Source organism: Pseudorca crassidens, chromosome 18, assembly GCF_039906515.1.
Source record: "Pseudorca crassidens isolate mPseCra1 chromosome 18, mPseCra1.hap1, whole genome shotgun sequence".
NCBI classification, from domain to species: Eukaryota; Metazoa; Chordata; class Mammalia; order Artiodactyla; family Delphinidae; genus Pseudorca; species Pseudorca crassidens.
In genome coordinates, this window is record NC_090313.1 from 66,349,674 (window position 1) to 66,368,664 (window position 18,991).

General features: G+C 38.3%; 1 protein-coding gene across 1 annotated transcript in view; it reads left to right on the forward strand.

Annotated features, from left to right (window-relative positions):
- Nucleotides 1–18,991, forward strand: part of PROSER1 (proline and serine rich 1) — a 29,168-nt gene that overhangs the window by 1,552 nt on the left and 8,625 nt on the right. Inside the window, exons 2-9 of the mRNA XM_067713220.1 lie at nucleotides 2,572–2,637; nucleotides 4,966–5,034; nucleotides 6,989–7,083; nucleotides 8,071–8,164; nucleotides 9,990–10,100; nucleotides 12,376–12,459; nucleotides 13,839–13,917; nucleotides 14,759–14,854. Of these exons, the coding sequence (XP_067569321.1) occupies nucleotides 2,572–2,637; nucleotides 4,966–5,034; nucleotides 6,989–7,083; nucleotides 8,071–8,164; nucleotides 9,990–10,100; nucleotides 12,376–12,459; nucleotides 13,839–13,917; nucleotides 14,759–14,854 (694 nt within the window). The remainder of the gene's footprint in view (nucleotides 1–2,571; nucleotides 2,638–4,965; nucleotides 5,035–6,988; nucleotides 7,084–8,070; nucleotides 8,165–9,989; nucleotides 10,101–12,375; nucleotides 12,460–13,838; nucleotides 13,918–14,758; nucleotides 14,855–18,991) is intronic.

The following is an 18,991-nucleotide window of genomic DNA, read 5'->3' on the forward strand; positions in this document are numbered from 1 at the left end:
TAGTGTCCTAATAAGTGTGGCATTAAGTTTAAAGTCATTCTTAGGAATGGGCTTCAAACACTCGCATTTCAAAACTTTTTTCTCCTGCTTTCAAGTTTTTGCTTCATTTCTAGGCTATTGTGCATAGCCTACCTCCCAGAATGAACCGGACAGCAAAAAATTTGGCATGTACCCTTGAGCCTAACACTATTTCAAGCGCAAAATGTACGAGTTTACAAAGTTAAACCTGGAAGAACTGACAAACCATTCTTATGCTAATACAGGGTCCTTTGCTTAGAATTTCCGGGCAATTATCTCGCCATTTTCATATCTTTAAGACCCTTGTTGACGCGAAAAGACTTGTTACCTTGTGCTCTGGTGATTATTATTTATTTCAGCTTACGAAGTTATTAATAAAATTGCTTGTGGACATGCTGTTTTTCTTCATTCTCTGTAAAGCAAAATGTTTGTTTTCTTTCATCCTTTTTAAAGCTTTTTTCTTCGTCAAATTTGAGTGTTAGGTTAAATTTACATTTGTAAGGATATTAAGGATTTTTTGAATTTCTGCTTTTGCAAACCCAATTTGTCCAATGAAAATTTGCAATAAAACATTAGCTTGATAATTATATGCTTAGAATTTGCCACAGTTTGTTCATGAGCTGATGTTAAACTACGGTTTATGAGAAAATAATTTGTTCGGGTAGACCAGTTGATCTCTACCTTTGGAAGCTGTAGAGTGTTGGTTTGCATATTCTCTCCCTTCTAAACTCTGGGAAGATGACATAGTAATTACTAATGAAGGGAATAGGAAATTTTCCAGAGATTAAAGTCAAATACATAGCAACTTAAGTCCTTATTTCTGGTCTGAAATCAAAATACATCTTTTGCTGTCTATGCCAAATAACTAGATACATCAACATAGTATTAGGCTATTAAAATGGGATGAATATATAAGCATATCTAAGTGTGTGAATTACTGTTGGCTTTTTAAAAATTGCTCTCAGACTTTGTAAATGTAAGTCGGTTTAAACCAGGTAGTATCTTTCTGAATGTCACCATTACGTCTGTAGGTAATACTGGCTGTCACAACTGTCATTTAAAACAAAGCCATGTAAGAAGACACTAGAAAAAGAAATAGGAGGGGAGAAGAAAGGAGGGGAAAAAGCAATATTTAATTTGCTTTTTAAGAAGGGGGTAATAACAATAATAGTCATTTATTACTGAGCACTTAACTGAGTGTGTCTATTCTAAGCACTTTCTCCATGCGTTATTTGATTAGATCCTCCTAACAACCCTCATTTTACAGAGGTCAGATCTAGTATCTGTGAGGTTAACCAGCCAGCTCAAAGTTACCCACCTGGTGAGGGAGGAGAGCACTGTTCAAAGTTGGGTAGTCTGACTCCTGAGTGCCATGGTGTTGTGCCTGGGGATACAGCTGGGCCTCTCAGGTGCTGATCAAAAAATTAAGACATGACTTGGCATCAACACAGTCCAGGATTTGGGCCAGAAACTTGCTTTTGATTGTGTCCAATAATGGCAATAATACTCGAACTCCCAAGAGTACATTATCCAGAATACCATTCCCTCCCCTTTTTCAGTGAAATTTCAGCTACTGAGCTCCCTGGATGTGTTTCTCTGTTGACTGGTCGTAGTATTTTCTCTTAGCAGAATGATGCATGTGAAAAGTACAAATACGATTATTTTGTAGTGAATGCAAAGGGATTAGTTGATTTTTCTTTTTCTGGAGTGTAACTGACCTACAACACTGTCCGTGTTTATCTGTATACTAGAAAATGACCACTACAATATGTCTAGTTACCATCTGTCACCATACAAAGGGGATTAGTGGATTTTTAATGAGTAGTTGTTACCAAATTTTGATAGTCTGGTGTTTCCATCTGTAAGCTTAGCATATAGTTGCAAGGAGATAATACATGATTTCGTTGGGCGCTAGATAGTGCTGGGTCAAGGCCATCGACTCCTCTCTGAACTTCCCTATTATGTGTCACATCTACTCTCGACTGTTTTAATCCTCACAGTAACTGAGGTGGGTAGTGATTGGTGAGGAGGCTCTCAGGGCAATTAAAATGCCTTTCAGAGGCCGCACTGCCAGTTAGCGTCAGGTGCACAGATTGGCTCCTGGGTTCACATCCCTGTAGAAATACTGAGAGCCTGGACTAGACCATGTCTTATCCATGTTTCTCTATCACTTAGCACATATAGGTGTGCAATAAATAATTATCTGATGAATGAGTGATGGGTAGTACGTTTAACCTTAAAAATGACGGCTTGTTGGATTTTGGATGCTTTAAAACTGCAGTTACTTTTCCAGGAATACTTAATTTCTGTTAATGTCGAATCACATCTCTCACAATTCTGTTCCCTTCCTTTGTAGGAGTGAGTAGGGAGGCCCAGGGGCTTTTCCGGCTGTCTCAGTGTATCCCTTACAGCATGGAACTTGGGAAGGTAGAATGTCACATCACCATGGTGACTTTATCGGCCTCCTTGTGCCAGGGCTGTTTGAGTTGCTTAGGCAGTTTTGATATATGCATATGATTACATATATTCATTCTGTTTTTCTATGTTTTTTAGGCTGTTTTGACAGAGTACAAATTAAAAGCAATTGAATATGTGCACGGATATTTCTCCAGTGAACAGGTATTCCTTTATTTGTTTAAGCAACAGCATTTTTTTTGTTCTTTTTTTTTTCACACTGATGTTCTGATTAGTGTCTTTATTTACCTGCTGGTCAAGTTCAGAATTGCTTTTACTTTGTTGCTGTGTTTATTCAGGAACTTTAGAAGCTTTCAGTTTTAGCAGAAAACTTTACATGATTTATAGTTGGGATAGTTTATAAGCATACCCACTTTCACCACGATATCATATGCTAACATGATTTTAAAATGCAGTGTCTGAAGAAAGCAGTTCAAAGTGTTTATATTCTGGGCACAGTATCATATGTTATAAACTTCTAATGGTAAACATACCCAAAATTGTACAGTATTTATGAGTCAGTAATTGCAAAATTCTCTACATTTTATAAAACTTGAACAAATGGTGATATATGTTCTTACATGAAGCCACTATGTAAAAATTTTAGCAAATAAGAAAAAAAATAGTGTCTAATAAGTAGTTTCTGTAATTGCCAGAAGACTAATACTTTCAGTGTGGTAGTTTAGTGGGGACTTTCACCCAACTTTAGGGGGAGTTTGCTGATTTTGACAAACAGGTTTGCACATATATACACACACACATATGCAGAGAAAGCTGGATTTCCAAGAGATACTTGGAAAATACTTGATAGAGAAATAGACCAGAAATGGAAATGTACATCTGAAGAACAGAAAAGGTTGGGAACGTGAGTAGGGTAGACAGTGGATGAATCTATAGATTGAGTTAGTAAATGCTCCAACTTTTCATCTGTTTCTCAAGACTTTCAAAACTTGAATAACTTTAAGCCTGTAGTTCTGCCTACTGAAGTCCTCAAAGCTGCTTTGTGACTGGCACGTGTTGCTGCCTATTCAATGAGGGTTTTGCAGCTATCCCATTACTTTTCAAAATTGCCTTATGCTTTTTTAAAAATTTAAATGTTTCAGAGAAAGATTTATAATTTCACATAGCTGATAGCTTTTCTTTCCTTCTCTTGTGTTTCTGTGTATATATGTGAAATTTTGTAGATAACTTCCTACTGTGGAAATTTAATGACTTTGCTAAAAATTTAATGACTTTGCTAAAGTTATTAAAAATTTTATCAAGCTACTTTCTAAGTGTGACCTTCTAAGCTTATTATAATGATTATTATATTATAATATAATAATCATACATGATAAGTTATAAAGTTTTATGGTTGGTAAAGTCCCAGGTAACATTTACTCTATATAGTAAAAACATTATTCTCATAAAAGTAAGGGCATACACTCTTAGAAAATTGTGTAGAAAGTACCCACAATACTTGTTTGCTATTTATGTATCGCTCATTAAGGAGTGAAGTGTTTTTACTCTTCTTCACAGACCACACCAGTTCCTAACATTAACCTCGCTTTGTGGAATAATTGAAGCCTTAACACGTTTTTAGGAGCTCACAGTAAAATAATTCATTAACCCAGATTTTATTACCCTCTCGTCTTGAGTCTTTTTTTCCCCTTTTGGGGTGTCCTTAGAGGCAGTGAACCCAGGTGGTGGTGACCACGCAGAGACTTCAGTGTTGTGATCGTGGTGTCTGCTCACCTCTTCCTGGCTGTTGCACAGTATCTCCCTCATTCACTTGAACTTCGCTGGTGGTAGTGGGAGAGAGCCTGGCTGGCTGTGCTCTCAAAATGACTTACCATTTAGAAGCTGCTGGCGTGATTCAGGGTGATTCTTACATTTTTAGGGAATAGATCTGTGGTCTAAGTAAGAGTAGTATGCCCTCCAGATGTGAGTTAAAGAGTAGAAGTTAGTGAACCTACACTAAACCACACCACTGAACACCCTTTCGTGATTGATTAAAACTGTTATTCTCCACTAAATGTTTTGAAACTTTCCATTCATACTATATCTTTATATTCCTACGCGATGTTTTTATCTCCATCTAGTACCTTTCCAGCTTTCCTTTTTTTCAGGTACTTTCTTCTTCCTGTACCTTATACTTTCCTTTATTCTAGACCAATGCTGTCCAAGACTTTCTGTGATGGTGGAAATGCTCTCTCTCTCTGCAGTGACCATCATGGTAGCTACCAGCTTCATATGGCTGTTGAGCGCTTAAAATATGGCTTGTGCCAGTAAGGAACTGAGTTTTTGATTTGGTTTGATTGCAGTTGATTTAAATTTCAGTAGCTGCACTTGGCTACTCCATCAGCCCAGTCTGAACTCTGGTGTCACGCTTATGCCTCATCCCTGGGGCCTAGGCGGCACACTTTGAATAGTAATTCAAAGTACTGAAATACATCTTGGAGAAATGTCTGCAAACACATTGTCATTAGAGCTAAATTAGTTCTTTGCTTTCAGGTGGTTGATTTACTGAGATATTTCTCCTGGGCTGAGCCTCAGTTGAAGGCAATGAAAGCATTACAGCATGTAAGTATTTTTCCTTAGAATGTAAAATTTAACTATTTTGAATTCTCCCCTAGTTTTCTCTAATTCATCTCGAGTTGTAATTTGTTTCCATTAGATATGCTAAATTTCATTATACTTTGATTATTCAAAATAACTATGTTAAAAAATTAAAACTTGTAAATTTAAATCGTATGTACTGTACTATTAAATTGTACAGGGTCCTAATTGGCAGATTGGAGTAGAAAATATTTATAAGCAAGCAAAACAGGGCTTGAATTCTTAAGTATTTTTATTTACTTTTATTCTTGTATATCTTCACCCTCTTGTATTTAGTCTTAGAAGAATAGTCAGACTGGTTTATGCTTACATTTTTTAGACCAACACTGTCCAAATTAACTTTCAGCGATGATGGAAATGTTTTATATCAGCTCTATCCACTATGGTAACCACTGGCTACCTGTGGCTTTTGTGCACTTAAAACATGTCATCTGTCTGAGGAAGGGTATTTTTAAGGTATTATTTAATTTCAATTTAAACAGGCACACGTGTCTAGTGGCGACTTACTATATGGATAGCACAGCTCTAGAGCCTAGATTAACAGAGGCATCAAAGTCAAACAGGACCTGGCTGTATAGGAAGATTTTCCTGGGAGTATCAGGCATTGATCACTTTAAGGAAGTCTACAATCCTTAGCTTCCTAAACTAATTTGCCTAAGAAAGTGCTGGGTCTGTTAGTGCTTCTTCTCTTTAACAATAGCTTTTTTTCTGCTTTACCAAAAAAAAAAAAAAAAAAGTTGTCTCACCCGTCAGCTAGGGGTGAAAATCTTTCTCTAAGGACCAAAGAGACAATGCACTATCCTGAGAGGGAGAGCAAAACAGAGCTTCCGTAAGAAATACTGATGGGGACCTTGCCTTATTTTATCAGGACAGCAAACTCATGACAAAGCTCTTAGGCTGGCTTGCCTATCCACCTACCTTAGAATTAAAAATCAGAGGTGAGAAGGCTGCACAGGCACACCATAGTGCACTTATAGACAGAGTAAGTCTGATTTGACTGTTTTCCTACTGAAGACTGACAGGTTCTGTTATGGACATTTTCATAAAGTAAATGAACTACATCAGTAGTTCCAAGGTTTTCAGAAATATGTAATAAACTTACATATAAGGAAATCTATGTTTTGCAGGTACGTAAAACGTCTGGTAAAATTTTTAGATGTCAATTTAAAAACACGAAATGGGGTATATGGTTTTACCAGTTCTTTTGGTGGTACAGGAGTTAAAGTGTTTGAAAACCACTTTTGTTGATCAGTTAATTCTAACTGGTCTCCTTATCCTGACTTTGCTTTTGAATTTCCTGCACTGTTAACATACATTTATAAATTGACCTGCTTTTCAAAGATACAGGTATCCTAGGCAAATAAATTATGTAACAGTCCACACAATCTTGGATTGTCACAGTGCACGTTAACAAGGCTCTTAAGAAAGTTCAATAAAGAAACCTGTTTAACCCATCTTTCCTCTAATGATGTGATTGGAGTACCTTTCTTTAATAACACTATTCAGTGCCATGGACTTCACTAGTAAGTTCTGATTGTGGTGTACCTAGCACTCTAACTGAGGAATATAATTTTTTTCTAACTTCTCGAGCAGCGTGTCTCCCATATTTGTAAATATCCCTTTTTATATAGCCTTTCTGAGGAAAGTAGAACATCTAAATTTTTTTTTCCATAGATGAACATATTGAGAAATGTGGATAAGAAGGAGCACATAGGAGAACTTAGCTCTTCAATTAAAGTAGTTACGTTGAAAAGCCTAATTTTAATTCACACAGTTGTTAGGACTTACTTTTGATTAAGCAGTTTTCATCTCAAATATTTATATTAAGAACATTTAATTACACTCCCCCCAAAAGGCAGTTTCTTGCATGAAAATTTCTCATGTTGAAAAAATTTCTCATTATTTTTTATATTAATAGAAAATGGTGGCTGTTCACCCAGCAGAAGTGGTCAATATACTCAACTGTTTCACCTTCAGTAAAGACAAACTAGTTGCACTTGAACTGCTAGCTTCGTAAGTATTTCTTTCTTTTTACTTCATTGGAGAAAAATTTGGAAGACTTTTTAAACGCTTTTTAACTCATTAGTGTATGTTAATGTATCAGAATTATGTTAGTAAATGGAACTCTAATAAAACTATGCAAGCATAGAGCTGAATTCTTATATCTAAGTATCTAGTGTGCTTATTACACATGGTTATAACTTATAAAATAGTGGGGCTTATCGAGTTTAATTATTTCAGTTTGTCTGCATTTCGGTGACTTGCTTTGCATTCCCACTCTGAATAACGTGAAAGGCTTGGTGACAAAGCCAGAGGACTTATAGTTGGATGGGTTCTTCCACGTTCTGACAACGTGTATTTTTTTGATTTAATATATACTTACTCTTTCTGGATCTTATTTTCCTCATTTGTGAGAAAAAGGATCTCATCTACTTAGTAGGGATGTGAACTTTACACACTGTAAGATGTGTGAAAGCACCCAGCACAACATTTGAGAAAGGATTGTGATGAATGTAAGAGAAAAGGAACCTACTCTCCTATAATGTAAGAGTCTAGAAGTTGCTGTTTATTTACAGCATATGCATTTTTAAGTCCCTTATATATTTGTAAATGACCACAAAAAGCACAAAATTAAAATGAAGCATAAGGTTAAACTTCATTTTTAGATCAACCATGATTTTTAGGCATTTAGCACATGGGTTTGTTCTGTTGCCAGTAGCTCTCCTGACACTCATTGAGAGGGTATATTTGCAAGAATCTCAAAATAGTGATTTTTATTTGAAGTATTACTTTGTTACTTTCAGGTAGCCAGATAAATGTCAGTTCAGTTATTATATTTACCATCTTCATATAAACATGTTATTTACATTCACCAATTAAAACTAAATAATCATACTTTCCTCATTATGTCATGGGGAAAAGCTTACTCAGATATATCTATGTATTAAATATGTGCGTCCAGCTTCTTAAATGAAAAGCTAAATTGTATTTGCTTGGTAGAAACATTGTTGATGCACAGAATTCTCGTCCCATTGAAGATCTGTTCAGGATAAATATGTCTGAGAAGAAACGGTGCAAGAGAGTGCTTGAACAGGTAATTTCCTCAAGATTGCTCTGTAAATGGTATGTTGGTTTTCCTGAATGCTGATGAAGAAAACAGTACAGTCTTATTCCTATGTTAACTTTGTTGAATAACCTGAGTGCTGTTATGTGATGGGTTAAGAATGACACCCCAGCAGTCTTTGGGGCGGGGTGGGGGGGACACTGGTGAATGAAGAGACGGCTTGAGAGTGAGAAGCCAGCCCTCAGCGTGAGCCTCATGGGGTGTTTATTCTCGGTCCCTTGGTAGCTCTGCCATGGCTCCAAGCTTTTGTCTTTCATTTTATGTATTTAGGAACTTGACTGTTTAAATTTGTTTTGTCATCGGGCTTATTTTCATCAAATTCATAAAAGATGAGTAACAAAGCAAGATTGCAGTTTTTTAATTTAAAATCTGTAAAAGTGGGGGAAGTAGTACTTGTCCAAGCCTAGAAAACTTGATTCGTCATTTAAGGTAGTTATTTCTTAGGATTGTGATGGTTGGAGACTGAATTAGTGATTAGAAACCTGCTTGAGGAAGGCATGGACCGCTCCCCTAGGAGCTGCAGCTCAATCGTATTTAATCCTCACGCCCTCCACGAAGCGCAGGAGAGTGGAGAACTTGCCTTAGTCATAAGTTATTGTAGCAAAAGCAAGATCTGAGCCCACGTTTCTTTACTTTAATAACTTCATCGAGTTTTTTGACTAAATTCTTTAAGGCATTAAGCATTTACTACCGTAGTTTTCTTCCTTATGAAGCATTCTGATCATGTGACTTTCCCATCTCAGAAATAATCTGGGCCTGAGTCTTCTGTGGAATAGGTCCTTTAATCAATGTAAATTAGTACAACTTTTCTGAAAGGCAAACTTGCAGAGCCTTTAAAATGTTCGTACCTTTTGACCCCAAAATTCTATTTCTAGGAATTTATACTAAGGAAATAAATAGAAACATACACATTCATATATAAGGGCACTCACCCTGGTACTATTTATAATAGCCAAAAATTGAGATGATTTTTAGGGTTGGCATGTTTAGTACGGGCTGGATTATATAGCTAATAATATCATATATACCTATAAAATACAGCATATATATATTTAACTTGATATTCTTATACAGTATAGATCCATTAGAATATATGTCACCTATTACAGTGCTTTTCATTCCTTTAATAAATATTTATTGAGCACTAATTCAGTATGTGTTAGGCACCATTTCAGAAGCTGGGGACACAATAATAAATAAGCTAGACCAAGATCTCATCCTTCAGTATATCTCATAATTATGTAACATTATGTTGAACACTGGTACCCAGAGAACTCTTACTTTTTCATCAGTATAGCTCTTTGGACACCCAGTGTCCCATGTTGTTGTTTGTGTTTTATCCACTAAGTTATGTAAACTTCTTCAGAGTGGAGACCGTGTCTCTTTCATGGCTGTGCTCTCTTTGCCTTACCTGTAATGTGAGCTTGGTGTTTATTGAGTTGGACAGTGTTATTTCTTGGTCGTTGGAGAAGTGAGACATATCAAACAGTAAATGGACTTCTTTGCACACAATTTACAAAATCCATTGTGACGATATCTTTGTATAGGAGTCTTATCTGTGACATTAAAAACATTAATACCATTTAAATAATTCCATTAAATGAAGTGATTTTACATATTAATTTTGGTCATGTTCACCAGTGGAAGTGCTGATTGATGTATGAACAGATTGAATGTGATGCTCTTCCTTAATTCATGTTATTTAGCAGGGCTTCCCAACATCCAGAATACTTAATTTGTGAGTTTATTTGATTTTTTTTTTTTTTTAACTACCCTCTTCTTTGTTATTTTACAGGCTTTCAAGGCGGGCTGCAAAGCTCCTCATGCTATGATATCTTCTTGTGGAACAATCCCAGGAAATCCATATCCCAAAGGAAAACCTAGTCGCATAAATGGAATTTTCCCAGTAAGTATACTTTTGTGGCTATATACAAAACCTCTTCATATGAAATTGAGCATAGTTAATGATATTTAAAGAAAATGCCAGTTGATGGTGTGTCTACAAAGGAAAGGGATTTTGCTATGTCAGCAACGTAATTCATAGATTCACTACTGAATGAAAGTTCATACATAAGCTGTATTAAACTATTTGCGTAAAATGTAGAGAAGAACAAGCCAAATGGAAAAGAGGATGATTTGGTTTTATTTTTCCAAGTATTTTAGAAGCACTGATTTACATGTAGTAAAGGAGTATTTCTCAAATTCTCGGTATTCTGCAGACAGTTTCACAGTTAAGTGTGTTTGGGAAACTCTGAATGCAGCGTCTCCTTCCTGGAGAATCATGTTGCATAATAAAGGCTCTGAGAAGTCCCGTAAGAAATACACTTGTTTTTGTATCACCCAGTGTTCCTCAGAATTCTTTGTGAAATAATTTTTTCATAGAATGGTATATTTTTATTGCAGTGTGACAAATAACCTTAGAACTTAGTGGACTGAAACAGTAAACATTTAGTATCTCATGCAGTTTCTATGTATCAGGAATCTAGGAAAGGCTTAGCTTTGTTCTGGCTCAGGGTTTCTCATGAGGCTGTAGTCATCTGATGGCTTGATTGAAACACAAGCCTAGCTTCCGAGGTGGCTCACTCACATGCCTGGCAAATTAGTGTTGTTGTTGGCAGGGGGTCTTTGTTCCTTGCCATAAGGACTTTTCCTTAGTGCTGCTTGAGTACCTCCTGACATGGCAGCCGACTTCCACCAGAGCAGATAGTCCCGGAGAAGGCCAGCGGAAGCTGTGTTTTCTCTTATCACTCAGACTTGGGAGTCAACGGCCATCATTTCTGGAATATCCTATTTTTTATACAGGTCAGTTCTGTATAAAAGGACTGGAGGGCTGCACAAGGGCAGTAGGAGCTGAGGGTTGCTGGGGGCCACCTTGGAAGCTGGCTTCCATACTAGTATGTACCATTTAAAATACATGCTATCGGGGGGACACGTTGTAATAGGGTGTCAACTTATTTTGATCTGTTAATTACAGCAGACTTGAATGAGTCAGTATAAGCTATCACACTTACTGCTTATAGAAAACACCATTTTTTATTACTTATTTTCAACTGTAATACAAGAACTCTTTTTGATTCTTTGAGCGTTACACACTGTAACACTGGAGGTCTGTCTCTGGTTGTTCCTGTTGCACAGAGAAAAAATTAGAACGTACTTTTTTTTCTTTTTAATAAAATTATTTATTTTTATTTATTTTTATCTTTGGCTGTGTTGGGTCTTCATTGCTGCACGCGGGCTTTCTCTAGTTGTGGCGAGCGGGGGCTACCCTTCATTGCGGTGCACAGGCGTCTCATTGTGGTGGCTTCTCTTTGCTGCGGAGCACGGGCTCTAGGTGCGCGGGCTTCAGTAGTTGTGGCATGCGAGCTCAGTAGTTGTGGCTCGTGGGCTCTAGAGCGCAGGCTCAGTAGTTGTGGCTCATGGGCTTAGTTGCTCCGCAGTACGTGGAATCTTCCCAGACCAGGGCTCCAACCCGTGTCCACTGCATTGGCAGGCAGATTCTTAACCACTGCACCACCAGGGAAGCCCAAAAAAATTAGAACATACTTTATCCTCTTCTGTCATCTCCATGTGCATTGTGTGTTTCCTTCTACCTCTGTACATGTTATGAGGGTTCTGTGGCAGAGGAGGGTCGAGGACTTTGTCAGCATCAGGCAGCCAGGGCAGGATTGGGTTTGCAATCCAAGTCCTTAATCTCCTGCCAAGTTACAACCTTTTCTGTGTAATACAGTGGATGTCTTGTTTTGTTCTGTTTTTGCTTTTGGGTTTGTTTGGGTTTTTTGTTTTTTTTTTTTTTTAATACACACTTTATTCTTTTTTTTTTTAAAAGGATGTTTGCAGATGTAATTATTATTTTATTTATTTATTTTTGCTGTGTTGGGTCTTCGTTTCTGTGCGAGGGCTTTCTCTAGTTGTGGCAAGCGGGGACCACTCTTCATCGCGGTGCGCGGGCCTCTCACTATCACGGCCTCTCTTGTTGCGGAGCACAGGCTCCAGACGCGCAGGCTCAGTAGTTGTGGCTCACGGGCCTAGTTGCTCCACGGCATGTGGGATCCTCCCAGACCAGGGCTCGAACCCGTGTCCCCTGCATTAGCAGGCAGATTCTCAACCACTGCGCCACCAGGGAAGCCCTGTTTGGGTTTTTTTAAGTCTCAATTATCTTTCCTTTTTCTTTTTTTTAATAGGGAACCCCTTTGAAGAAAGATGGTGAAGAGTGTACCAACGAAGGCAAAGGAATAGCTGCACGGATTCTCGGACCGTCCAAACCAGTATGTTTAGAAAATAAATGATGGAACAAGTCTTAACTCTTATATTTAGTTTTCTGTCTATTCAAGGCATAAGTTTCATTTTTGTGTTGTGAAGCTTAAAGTATACTAGAAACTCTAGGAAAGGGAATGGCCTAGGGAAATACGGTAAACTTGTTTAACAGTGTTAAGGGCCCTATTGAGGTTTAATAGCTTATTTTAAAGGTAGACCAGATGAACTGTTCTTACTTTTTGCTACAGCCACATTCAGCTGTTTGCTTGGAGATGTGGAGTGCGGAGAGTTCACTTTAACGAAGGTTGTGGTTTGGTGGCTGAATTAGCATTAGTGTTAGTGAAGTAAGAATGGAGCTAGGAGGCGGAGAGTATTTTCAAGGGAGTGGTTAGAATGATTGATTGGAATATGAACTGAACAGGAGAAGAGAAGCCCGTGGGTTGAAGGATTGTTGGAGCTGACATACTGGAGGCCTCCACACAGCCACTCTGCAGTCCCGCCTCCCCACCTGCCAAGAACTCCAGTGGCAGTTGTTTATAGCAAGGTAGTCACAGATCATAGCCCTCGTGCAGGACTAGTACCTCATCCAGGGCTGCCGTTATGAGCACTAGAGAGAGTCTGGGTCCCTAACCACCAGTGGATCCCCTCTGCTGCAGGAGCGTGAGTGCCAGCCGCCTCGAGTGGGTGTGCGTGCTCTAGCATCCTCTCTCTCTGTCTCTGTCTTTCTCTCTCTCTCTCTCTGTAGTTAAAAGTACAGCATGTGGCCTATCTTTGGATACCTCCGGTTCTCTGGAGATCAACCCTTTGAATGTTCCTTGTTACTTACATAAGTTCTATCAACTCTAAAATGAAAGATTTGTGGATTTCAAAAGGCAAAAAGACTAAGTTACTGAATTCATAATTCCAGTCTACGTTCTACTAGAGTTGTCAGAACGCCAGATGCTAAAGGAAATAGTGCTTTTTTCTTCCAAAAGGAGAAAAGAGGGTAAGAATGATAAGATGAATTCTCAGGAGGATGTTGGAAGTTCTTGAGTAGCTGTTCCATAGGAGGAGATAGGAATTCTTGGATTAATATAGACTGGGTCAGAGAAGAATCTGCTGTCTAGGATAAGGTTTGGCCCTTCGCTGGAGATGATTTACAACTGAAATTAAAAAATAAACACCTCCACAGCAGTCTTTGGCAGGATCTATCTTTGGAATTTAATAGGAACCACATTTATTAAAGCCATTTTCCTCATTTGTACCATGTATTAGTGCAGTGGCATTTGATATGCTGGGGCATTTTTGGCCTCTTAGGCCTAAATGTTTTGAAAGACAAGTTGTAGTTTGTTTTGCCAGGAGACAGCTTACTTGATTTTCTCCTAACTGCTGTATTTTCCCCCTCATTTAGCCTCCTTCAACATACAATCCACATAAACCCGTTCCTTATCCGATACCTCCATGCCGGCCACATGCAACTATTGCACCAAGTAAGGCGCTCTTTCAGACTTTACTTTTTTTTTCTTTTTGCTCTTTATTAAGTTGAAAGTAAATGTTGATATATGTACTTTGGAAATCTGGAGCACTTATGAAATATGCTGTCATGAGCTTTATTTTGCCGTGTGTCTTGGTCTGCAACAATGGAGAAGACAGAGTTTATTTAGGATATTTTCCTTTTTTTTTTTTTTTTTTTTTTTTTTTTGCGGTATGCGGGCCTCTCACTGTTGTGGCCTCTCCCATTGCGGAGCACAGGCTCCGGACGCGCAGGCTCAGCGGCCATGGCTCACGGGCCCAGGTGCTCCGCGGCATGTGGGATCTTCCCAGACCGGGGCACGAACCCGCGTCCCCTGCATCGGCAGGCGGACTCTCAACCACTGCGCCACCAGGGAAGCCCAAGGATATTTTCCTTTTGATAAATTAATTGTATATTACTTCTCATCATTAATTATTTTTATGGGTTTTTGATTATGGGTAAATCATCTTGAATCCCTTTTTGATAGTTGGTATTCAGAGGCATCATTAATGCATTTAACTTAAAAAGGCCGAGTGTGTCTACTTGACAGAAAAGGCAGATAATTTAAATCTGGCCGGTTCTGCCCACCATGCCCTGCAGTGAGTTATGTCTGGAGTGAGCCTGCAGTGGGAAATAGAAGTCTCTGGTTGTCTCATTTGATCTCACTTTTCACTCAACCATAGACCCAAATCTCTGTGTAAAATGCAACTGTACTATATAACGGTTTTAGAAATAAATTAGATAGCTGCGTCAATACAGTTTGAACTCAGAATGATGCTAAATTTTATATATTTTTTTCTATTATCTTTTTATTTTAGGTGCTTATAACAATGCAGGTCTGGTACCATTAGCCAATGTCATAGCTCCAGGTGTGCCCCCGCCACCTCCATATACTCCTAATCCAGTAGCAGCAGGTAAAATCATGTCGTTACGGGGTATTAACAGTCAATAACTTGTACATGGTACACTTGGAGGGGGCAGTTGTGGGATGCGGTGGTATCCTAACAGGGAGCACAGCCCCGGAACATGATGATGGATCTGAGTGCAACATACAGGTTCCACTAAAGCAGCCTCGGCCCACATGTGTGAACACGAGCAGGTTGTAGAAACAAGAACCATTCTTCATGAGCAGGAAACTGACAGGCTGTGGAAAAGCATCACCGACTTAATGCGTGTCGCCATTTGGGCACATTCTGTCTGCCGTGGGAAGGAAAGGCTTGTAAGAAGGTGCTCAGGAGGGCTGAACCTCCCCAGCATATTCCAGTTCAGCCTTTTTCTTTGGGCCCATTGGGAATACGGGATACGAAGTGTAAATATTTTTCTCTATCTTGTCAAATTGTTTTCCAAAAAGACTGCACCTGTTTATACCTACCAGTGAAGGTATGTGAGTGTAGGGTTTCTTCACCCCCTTGCAAAATGGGATATTATCAATTTGGGGCTTTTTTTTTTTCTTTTTTACTCTTGCCAATCTGATAAGGCTGATTTAGCTGCTTTCTCCTTTTGTCTGTCTTTTACAAAAGTTTAATTTTTATTTCGATCAGTTATTGTTTATTTGACTCTCCTGAATTTTATGTCTTGTTTAGGAAATCCTTTCCCATTTCAACATTGTGACATCTACATTCTCTAATTACTGTAGTGATTCTTTTTAAACGTAGAGCTTTTCATTCACTTGCCATTTATTTCTGTATATGTGTAGGGTAGGGATAGAACTTAAAGTAAGTTCTGTGTTAATTTAATTCTGCCCTTCCCAGAGACTCAAAGTTACTTTCTAGTGTTTAATAAATTCTTTTTTTCTAGCCAGAGTGGCTCCGTTGTTTGCAGCTGAGTACTCTGACTAAAGTTGCAAAACATTTTTTCCAAAATTTGTCATTTTATTTCTTGCCCTTGTTTATGGTACCTCTTGCCCTTAGAGTTTTACATTTTTGCATAGACAGATAGAGGCTGTGAAAGAAAAGCTGGAACCAAGTTACCTTAGTTTAGAAATTCTTAACCCTAGGTAGTCCAGATAATTTAGGCCTTGTAAGATTCCTACTCCCTCTAGAATTTATTTTCACATAGGGGTGAAATAGAGGTTCATCTTAATTTTTTTTGCAGATGGTAGTCAGTCCATTCATGCCAGCAGTCTTTATTAACTAATCTGTTTTCCCTGGTGATTTGAAATAATACATTTATCTTAAGTTTTCATTTACACACATGGCTCTGTTCTGGGTTGTTTTTTTTTTTTTTGCAGTACGTGGGCTTCTCACTGCTGTGGCCTCTCCCGTTGCGGAGCACAGGCTCCGGATGCGCAGGCTCAGCGGCCATGGCTCACGGGCCCAGCCGCTCCGCAGCATGTGGGATCCTCTCGGACCGGGACACGAACCCGTGTCCCCTGCATCGGCAGGCGGACTCTCAACCGCTGCGCCACCAGGGAAGCCCTATTTGGGTTCTTTATTCTGTTCCAATCTAGTGACTTTATGTTGTGATGATACCATATTGATTAGATTAGCAGATTTATAGTATATTCTAACATCTGATAAGGCTAGCTTTCTCTCACTATATTTTCATACTTTTCTTATCCATTTTTGGAAATTGGTTCTTCCATCTGAACTTTAAGGTCATTTTATGCAGTTAAAAAGAGTTGAGGGCTTCCCTGGTGGCGCAGTGGTTGGGAGTCCGCCTGCCGATGCAGGGGACAAGGGTTCGCGCGCCGGTCTGAGAAGATCCCACATGACGCGGAGCGGCTGGGCCCGTGAGCCATGGCCGCTGAGCCTGCGTGTCCGGAGCCTGTGCTCCACAACGGGAGAGGCCACAACAGTGAAAGGCCCGCGTACCGCAAAAAAAAAAAAAAAAAAGAGTTGAATTTATAGTTACATAGTAATCTGGGGATACTTGACATTTTTACGATATTAAGTTTTACCATTCAATCATATGTATGGCTTTAAATCCTGTCAAATGGTAGTGTTTTTCCCCCAGGCCTTGTAAGAAGTTTTTTTTGTTTTTTAATTGAGTTATAGTTGATTTACAATGTTATGTTAATTTCTGCTTCTTTCAAGAAGATTTTGTTTTCTTCATACAGGTTCTTTGCCTTAGGTTTGCGTCTCAGGATTTTAGAGGGTTTGTTTTTGTTTGTTTGTTTTTGTTACAGTTATAAATGGATATTTTATTTCTAGGTACTTACTACTGATTCCCTATTATACTTTTTTTTTCTTGAAAGTCTCTTGAATTTTCTGGATATAAAATGTCAGCTGACTTACACTTTACTATAACTTCTTTCCCTCTGGCCTTATTGGGTATTGACCCTTATTGGGTCCTCACTCCTTTTCATTTTCATTTTTCAAAAGTGTTTTGCCTGTATATTTTCAAATTTCTTTTTTTTAGAGTATTGTTCATTTGGCTTTGTTTGTTTAGTTGTTTTGTAAATTATATATAGCTGGAATCTGAGTTTTTAAACCAGTGGGGAAGAGACTTAATAGGAATTTCTGATAATCATAAAAGTTACATATTTGTTCTTAGTCCTTCCATTTTATTTTTGTACTCATTATTATTCTTTTATCCTAGTTTTTAATTTTCTTTATTTTTGTTTACTTGGATTAAATTGCTTTTTAATTTTTTAACAACTTTTGTTTCCTTGCCCCTACCCAAGCTTAGAATTTCTGTCTTTAATATCACTAGTGACTGCCTTCATATTCTTAATGGTTGTCAGTGTACAGAAATTAAAAACAGCTGTCCTACATTCCACGATTGGCTTCCTTACTCCCTCTCTTTTTTCATCAATTTGTGTATTTTGATGGACTACTATACATGTTTCTTTCTGTGCCTCTGAACTCATGGCTTAACTGTTTCTTCTATGATGCCCTGTCCTCATATACTCATTCTGATTTTCATCTAGTAGAAAATTTCTCTAAGTAGCTTTTTCAAAAAGGGTGCATGTGTAGGGTTGTAGATGAGAAACCCAATTCCCGTTTTCTTTTCTTTATTAGAACTGTAGTCTCTTTCTATAAGCTTACAAAGAAAATATTCCTTATCTTCAGAGTTCATAAATGTCTTTAATCTTGGTGTTCAGATATTTTGCCAGGATATCTAGGTGTGGATCTTATCGTTGATCTTTCCTGGAACTTTTTAAGCCCTGTGGATATGAAAACTCAAGTCTTTAAAGCTTAGGAAAATTTTGTTCTTATATTTCTTTAATTAATGCTTTCTCATCTGTTCTTTTTTTCTCCTAATACTCTTCTTTTGTACTGTATTTATTTTAAGTCTCTCAGCTATTCATTTATGATACTTTTTTTTTGTATTTTTGCCATTTTAAATGGAATTTTTGTTTATTTTCAACTAAGTAATTTAGCTTTCAGCAATGTTATTTCTAATCTTCATCATTCTTTGCATTTATTAATTTGGAGTTAGATTTTTATATCTAAAGTCTTCATCTTCTCTGCTTGCAGTTTTTTCTTGCAGTATTTTGTATATATATGTTCTTAATCTGCATTACAGGATTTTAAAGTTCTTTTTCTTTCTTTCATGGACTCTCCGTTGATAGACACCATCGTGTTCAGTCGTTTATTTATACTAAGTCCCTTAAACAAGCTGTGATCATTTTTGCTCACCATGTCAGGGCTTGGGGGTTCCCTTTGCACCTTATGGCTGTCACACTGTTGGTTTCTCGGGCAGTTATTGTCAAGCCATGCGAGGTCATTTTTTTCCATTGGCATCTTTGACCTGTTTGGTTAGACAGGTCCTTTCCCATGGGGGTGGGGAGGAGTGTGCTTTAGGTTTTCGGTCTCACAGGATTCAAGCCAGCCTCAACTAGGGTAGTTCTCCCTGACACCTCCTAGCGTAGGGTCTTTTCCAGAACTGAGTACAGCAGGTAGGCAGAGCCACTTTCCTTCAGTTTGCTTTGTGATCCACATGGCTTGTGATTCGGGCTCCTCCGACGGCAGTAGATTCTGCCCTCAGCATCCACCTTCCACTTGCAGGCCTCCTCCCTGTTGTAGGCACTGGTGCCCAGCAGTGACTGTCGGCCTAGCCAGTGACAGTGGCTCGTCATTGCCCTCTTGCTGCACTTTCTCCTAGAT